The 7,629-nt window shown below is 36.0% G+C and overlaps 1 protein-coding gene across 3 annotated transcripts in view; it reads left to right on the top strand.

Moving 5' to 3' along the window:
• Positions 1-570: 570 nt before the first annotated feature.
• LOC149968681 (uncharacterized) overlaps positions 571-7,629 on the top strand; it is a 56,530-nt gene continuing 49,471 nt past the window's right edge. The window contains exons 1-3 of one of the 3 annotated variants that reach the window (XM_090154950.1): positions 571-643; positions 3,992-5,653; positions 5,726-5,760. In XM_090154950.1, coding sequence (XP_090011076.1) covers positions 4,059-5,653; positions 5,726-5,741 — 1,611 coding nt within the window. In that variant the 5' untranslated portion in view covers positions 571-643; positions 3,992-4,058 and the 3' untranslated portion in view covers positions 5,742-5,760. Of the gene's footprint in view, positions 644-3,991; positions 5,688-5,725; positions 5,761-7,629 lie in introns of those variants that run through there. The other 2 variants (XM_090154951.1, XM_090154949.1) reach the window with 2 other exon arrangements.

Raw genomic sequence — 7,629 nt, 5'->3', positions numbered from 1 at the left:
ATTTTGCAATATTTTAATGCATGTTTCAATTTCTAAAAAAACAAGATCAAATGATTAAATCACCGTTAAGCTGATAAAATCGCGATTAATAAATAAATATATTCAACAAATTAAGAGGATTTAATGGATTAAATCATGATTAAAATGTTTAAATGGATTAAATCATGATTAAGATGTTTAAATGGAATAAATCACGATTAAGGTGAATAAATCGCGATTAATAAATAAATATTTAATCTAATGTTTAGTCTAAAATAATATAGAGTTCGTCATGTTTCCTACTTGACATGAAATGTTTTTACCATAAAAACTCGCCATGAGGTCCGCCTGGTTACGGGTATTAGTATATCCGCTATAAAGTTTCCGGGCGCTTTGTTCGAGTGCGGTCAACGGTTCGAGGCTTTGTTTGTCTGTTATTTAGGTAAGTTTTATATTGTAAATTTATCTTGTTATTTTATCGAATATGCGTTTATGATTAGCACGGTTTATAAATGGTTTTAGTGTCGATGGTTAAGTATGCTCTTTAAGTTGGTTTCGTATGAATCGTATCTGAATTTTTAGAGATTCTGGGCCTTTGCCAACGGGGGCACTTCTCTGGAACGGGACCTACTAAAAAGCATACCGTGCATACCAGTTAGCCAAGGTAAGAGCGAACTTGGCCAGCTTATACATATCGTTATACCTTCATTTTCGCGCAATGTTTTGAATGTGTATCCATTTAAACGACATTTTTATTCAGTTTAAATTACTGTTGAAATTAAATTAACTCAATTTAAACTTTAGATTTAATAGTTTTTACATCATTTCCTTTATCAAAGGGCATACCTGCTTTTAGAGGGTTCGTCACTACAAAAATCTCAAAATATTAATTTTTAATTAAAAATAATAATCTAATTTAAATAAAAAATTCGATTGATTTGATATTTAAAAACAAAGCATAAAATGCCAACTTTAAGGGGCGCATTGGCGGAGTTTTGAAATTTTATAAAAGTCACGAAAACTTAAATATTAAGATATTCGCGCTATGTTTGCTTCCAAGCCGAGAATTCGAGACAAAGCGGCATCGGATGATGGCGGCTCCTAACAGGGGCGTGCCGATGTTTTTACGAGAGGGGGGCAAAAACAATATTGTAAGCACATTCCTTGTTTAAAAGGCTGCGTCCGATAAAATGACGAGAGATTGAAAACTAACATAGTCAGGTTAGTACTTTGGAAAAACGTGTTGTGAAGGTTATAAATGATAATTGCTTTTGAGAACACACCGCGCCAATTTTCGAAAAGCTAAAAATTAATAAACTCTCTGGTGTTGAAATTTTAGCGACTTTTGTTTATAAATCCCTTTATTGTAACTTTCATAAAGAATTTAGTTTAAAAATCGCTTCACGGCACAATACGAGATCCACTTATTTGCTCTCCATTCCTTTTGCTAAGACCACTAGAAAATTAAACTCTGTATTTGTACGAGGTGCAAACATGTTTAATCAGCTACGCTTCAATCAAGCTGACTCACTTTCTGTGTTTAAAAAACAGGCCAAGGAATATTTACTATCAAATTGATCTTATTTTCCCTTTATTTTTTCGTTAAATGGATTTACCAATAATATTGTTCTATTTATAAATTGTTAAATAAGCAAATTGTACTACTGATAGTGTTGATCACTATACAGATGTCTGTCTGCTGAGGCCTATAATTCAGTCCTGACTTGGCCTCAAAAAAGTAAACTAACTATTTTTTTACTTAAAAGAATTAAATTGAATTGAATTGAAAATGACGAGAGATAGAAAACAAACGCAGTCAGGTTGGCAAATAAATATCCAGAGTGAACTACACCTCGGCGCGAAGTCTGCCTTGGGAAAAGTAGCAAGTCGCCCCCCTCTGCCCCCGTGGTTGGCACGTCCCTGGGAGCCTCCTAAAAACAAACCGATTAAATTTTTGGCACAAATTTAAAAACGAAAAATATCTGCTTCTATCGTTATAACCAAATATTTTAAATTTATAAGCCGACAAATAAAAGAGGGTGTCTGAAATTAGTAATCAAATATGGCAGTTACCCTTGGTCATAAGGTCGGCGTTCTCCCAGATTAACCAAAGAAGAAATATTCTACTCGTTGATTACAAAATCCTTAATCTACTACAATCTATGTTTATTAAAATACAAGTTGGCAAGCCAAAATATAGCTCTCCTCGGAAGAATGGTCCCTAGTGGTATTAATTTCTCGACACGACCCTCAAAGATATCTCCGCAATTCAGAGTTATTTACGAAAAACGTATTCTCGGTTCAAACCCTACCCGGTATAAAATTTTAATTTTAATTTAAATAATTGAGGCGAAACAATCGAGTTTAATTTATTCAGAATATTATAAATTAAGTAGTTACAACAGCGAGTTAGACTTACTAAAACAATGCACAATTGAATTTAACCCTTTTTACAGTACATGTTTATCAGTTGAATATAATACTAAGCAAATTTTAATGAAAGAAATATCTACAGATGGTATTTGTATTTTTCTCGCTTACGAAATACTTGCCGCATCTTTAACGCTCATTTTATTTCAACGCTCGTAGACTTCCAGTTGACGTTGTGACACATACCGCATGAAAAAGACCAATGCCGTCCAATTTCCAATATCATATAATGACTCGCACACCCAGGAAATCATTGACTGCGTTAGAAATCGTAGATATCCAAATATCCACACCAAATATATTTACAAGAAGCAAAAACCTTACCATGAACAAAGCACAGAGAGCCACTTGACTAACCGCCAGCTCTTAAAACAATTAACGTTAAATTATCTCCTTTGAATTAACATATATAGGTCGTTAAAAATACCCGTAAATAAATAACAAAAAAACTAACAAAGTGGACCACCCACAGGGTCTACCCTTTTACCCTCTTATCTCGGCTGACTGCGCTAAAACAAGATTTAACCTTTAAAAAAACCAGATTAGGCCTTCATAAATTCATTAATAAAAAAAGACTTTATTACCTATTATGCTTACGATGCGTGTCTTAATTTCAGTGAACTTAAGGTGCTATCGGTGGTTCTGTGGTAGAGCGCTCGACTGCCAAGCCGAATGGTCTTTATATTTATTTTCTTCCCTACACATTTAACATTAAAATTTTAAAATTTATTATTAATTAATTATTATTTATTTATTGCAATAATCTGCAACAAAAATAAAATAATAATAAGAATAAATTTAAAATTTTTAATGTTAAATGTGTAGGGAAGAAAATAAATATAAAGATGGATACCTTTGTGGGCAAAATTGATCCAAGATTTTGTGTTAAAAATGGGAGGAGCAGTGGACGTCATTCTGTTGTTCACAGGAATATTTTTTAATACTTTAAATGAATTTGACATATTAATCAACAATAAAAATAATATATGTCCCTTTAATAAAGGCTGCACATTTAACGAGCTCTAAACTGTTTTTTTTTTCAGTTCGAAGAACTGTTTTTGTTATAATTGTTATTTATATTCAGTAAACAGTAATATTGGCGTCTTAACATTTATTTAGTCATAGGCCCTTGATCTCAAACAACTTTATATTATTTTGATGTTTCTTCCCTTTTGGAAAATTTTTAATGATAACTCCGACTTATAATCGTCATTGTTTACCAAAATATTAATCACACTATTCTTAAGAAAATGTATTACATAATTCACCCCGAACCTATTGTTATAAATACCGCCAAATAAAATAAAATAAATATTTATCCACTTTCGTTAACTTGGTGAAAATATTTTTATTTAAAAAAACATACATCAATTTTAAAAGTACCGCTAATAATATAAAACGTTAAATACAGTAAATCATATATGCTGATTTTTTGTTTGTATCCAAATTTGGCTGCTGATAAAACTACACACTTTTTTTCGTGTCATCATTGTGGCTAATTCGACTAACTGGCGCCCAGTGATAAAGTTGTTCGTCCGTTCTGATTTATTTTCGCTAATATTTTAATTTTAATTTGTTTTAGGCCTTTGTATGAGTAACACCCGTTCATAAATCCAAAAGAGCCTTAGATTCAGAGTTAATCTGGCAAAATGAGCAAGCGAGAAAAGAAGATGCACAAATGGTCAGAATGCTTCTACGCAACGAACAATAAAAGTCATTTCATTCTCCACGCAAGAACTCACACGGGCGAGAAACCCTTCCAGTGTGACCAGTGTAACTTCGCATCTGCACAAAAGGGTGCATTAATTGGCCACAGAAGAACTCACGCGGGCGAGAAACCTTTCCAGTGTGACCAGTGTAACTACGCATCTGCACACAAGGGTGCAATGATTGTCCATAGAAGAACTCACACGGGCGAGAAACCTTTCCAGTGTGACCAGTGTAACTTCGCATCTGCACACAAGGGTTCATTGATTGTCCATAGAAGAACTCACACGGGCGAGAAACACTTCCAGTGTGACCAGTGTAACTACGCGTCTGCACAAAAGGGTTCATTGATTTTCCACAGACGAACTCACACGGGCGAGAAACCCTTCCAGTGTGACCAGTGTAACTTCGCATGTGCACGGAAGAGGGATTTAATTTGCCACAAAAGAACTCACACGGGCGAGAAACCCTTCCAGTGTGACCAGTGTAACTACGCAAGTGCACGGAAGAGGGATTTGATTCTACACAAAAGAACTCACACGGGAGAGAAACCCTTTCAGTGTGACCAGTGTAACTTCGCATCTGCAAACAAGGGTGCACTGATTTGCCACAGAAGAACTCACACGGGTGAGAAACCTTTCCAGTGTGACCAGTGTAACTACGCATCTGCACAAAAGGGTTCATTGATTTTCCACAGACGAACTCACACGGGCGAGAAACCCTTCCAGTGTGACCAGTGTAACTTCGCATGTGCACGGAAGGGGGATTTGATTCTACACAGAAGAACCCACACGGGCGAGAAACCCTACCAGTGTGACCAGTGTAACTTTGCATCTGCACAAAAGGGTGCATTGGTTGGCCACAGAAGAACTCACACGGGCGAAAAGCCTTTTAAATGTTACCAGTGTAACTACGTGTCTGCGCAAAAGAGGGATTTGATTCGCCACAGTAGAACTCACTTGGGCGAGAAACCCTCCCAGTGTGACCAGTCTTCGGGAGGAAATCCCTTTGGATGCACAAAGGGCGGATACCGAACCAGACATAAGAAGAGTTTACATCTTCACGAAATAAGACATCACCCTCACGGTATAAAGGCCTACAAATGTCCCACTTGCGACCTAAACTTCGCTACCCAGAAAACCCTCCAAGCTCACCGTCGAATTCATGGTCCAATTGGAAACCAAATTGGCGCCTCGAACAGTCAACACCAAGACACAGTGCGCCAGTCCAAGCCACGTCAATATGACCCTGTTGGAGGTAGATATTGTTTGGTTCGATTGCGACGTTTAACGACGAAACAGATTGAATCCCTGATTGAAAAGCTCCACTGCGCCCACGCCGTGAAAGCGGAAGTGGCCCAGCCTGACCCAGGTTGTTCAACTTTCAACAGAGAAATGGTTAAACAAGAGCCTTTTTATGACTTCATCGAGCAAGTTCCGATTGCGACAGTCGTAACGAGAGAAGAGTTGGAATATCGCCCAGTTGGAGACCATAAAGAGGGTGTCTCAATGAACCCAGACCCCCCGATCAAAATTGAGTTCGTTCCCAAAGAATAAAATATTTTTTTGATTAATGACATTGTTAACTTTAATTTTTATTTTATTTTTAGAGAGGCCCTAATTTAAAAAAGAGCATGGTGACCAGACTTCCTATAATTTCCTATATTTTCAGCTATTTTCAGCGATATTTTCACCCATTTTCAGCTATATTTTCACCCATTTTCAGCTATATTTTCACCCATTTTCAGCTATATTTTCACCCATTTTCAGCTTTATTTTCACCCGTTTTCAGCTTTATTTTCACCCATTTTCAGCTATATTTTCAACCATTTTTCTATAGTTTCAACCATTTTCCTATAGTTTAAACCATTTTCCTTTAGTTTCAACCAATTTACTATAATTTCACCGCTTTTTGAAAATGAAAGAACTTTTTCAAAGTGTCATAGAACATCTAGCTCTAACACTTTTTTGAACGTCTAGTTCTAACACTGCCACTTTCAAACAAAATCTTGAAATGTACGGGCTTTGTAAATTCCCTAATTAAATGTACAAAATATTATTAATATTCTAGGTGCTTCGAGTCAAAGTATACCGATATGCAATAATTACCTTTTTATTTTTCCTACTTAGTCTCCTATATTTTCCTATAATTCGCCTTTTTAATTTCCTATATTATCCTATAAATCGCCTATTTTATTACCTATATTTTCCTAAAATTTGCCTCCAAAATTTTTCATAGCCTTTCTCTAGTCACCCCGAAAGAGGCTATTTGAACACTCGAAATTTTTATGCTTTTCCAATCGAAAGGGAACAAACGCCCATGGGCGCCCACAGCAGCGTTGCCAACCGTAATGTTATTTTAGTACATTTCGATAATATTACCTTACGATTTTCTCCGTACTATAATTTCAATCGCGTACTATATAGTACTCTTTTTGCGATAATTTTACTATATTTCCTATATTAATGCGATAATTAAAGAAATTTTAGGAAGTTCCCTTCTATTAACTTAAGAACGCTGTTTCCAGTCTGTTATATTACACCTAGTAGGCCAAGAATGGAAATATTATACTCCTTGGAGTGTGATTTGTACCTTCTTAGACTCGCAAATACGGCCGACTAATCAAGCGTGTTGTAGGAACGAAATAGTGACTAACAAGTTCCACGTTCCACAGCCTTTTTTGTCCCAGGGGGGGCAATCACAAAAATTTTAAAATACTTTTATAATTTCATAACTACTTTCCATAACTCTAAATGACTTGTTTTATTTGGCATTGTTTGTCTTCAATTTCGTAGAATTTATCGACATGAAGTATAATACGTCAGTACCAGCCTACCAGGGCTGTATATTCATGCTACGGGCCCCTGAGCATTTTCATTTTGGGGCCCCCTTCAGTGGCGTAGGAACTGGGGGCTACAATGTGGCCTCTTCATTTTCAGGATGCCCACCAAACCGCTATCTTCAAATAGTAAAAAGTAAAAGCTAATTTACAACTAATTATCTAACAACGAACTTATCTAGACCTAATGTTTACAGTTTTCGATTACTCTTATTTGCCCCAAGGGCCTAACTGGCAGCTTTTGGAAGCTAAACATTTCTTAACAGGGAAGTGAGGAACCGTAGTCTTAGATTTGGTGTTCTCCCTTCCTTTGTTCATTAATGCAGCTTGATAATTTTTATAATTAGAATATTAAATATTAAAGCGTTTAGTGTATTAAAAAATATATTTTATTTCCTTACTGATTTAAAACAAATATGTTTAAAGCTTTAGTTATGTCCATAGATAGGTAAGGAACGCCACTAGTGCTGGAAAGTACGGAACGTCGACTGTAAGGAACGTCACTTATAAGGCACGTCATTGTAAAGCATGAGACTTGTAAGGTTCTTCACTTTTAAGGTTCGTCCCTTGTAAGGCTCTTCACTTTTAAGGTTCGTCACTTGTAAGGCATAACACTTGTAAGGCACGTCACTTGTAAGGAACGTCGCTTGTAAGGCACTTCACTTGTATGGTTC

The sequence above is a fragment of the Leiobunum rupestre genome, chromosome 1 (assembly GCF_980474605.1).
Source record: "Leiobunum rupestre chromosome 1, qqLeiRupe1.1.hap1, whole genome shotgun sequence".
NCBI classification, from domain to species: Eukaryota; Metazoa; Arthropoda; class Arachnida; order Opiliones; family Sclerosomatidae; genus Leiobunum; species Leiobunum rupestre.
Note: the sequence above shows the minus strand (reverse complement) of the source record. Positions and strands in the feature narration are given on the sequence as shown.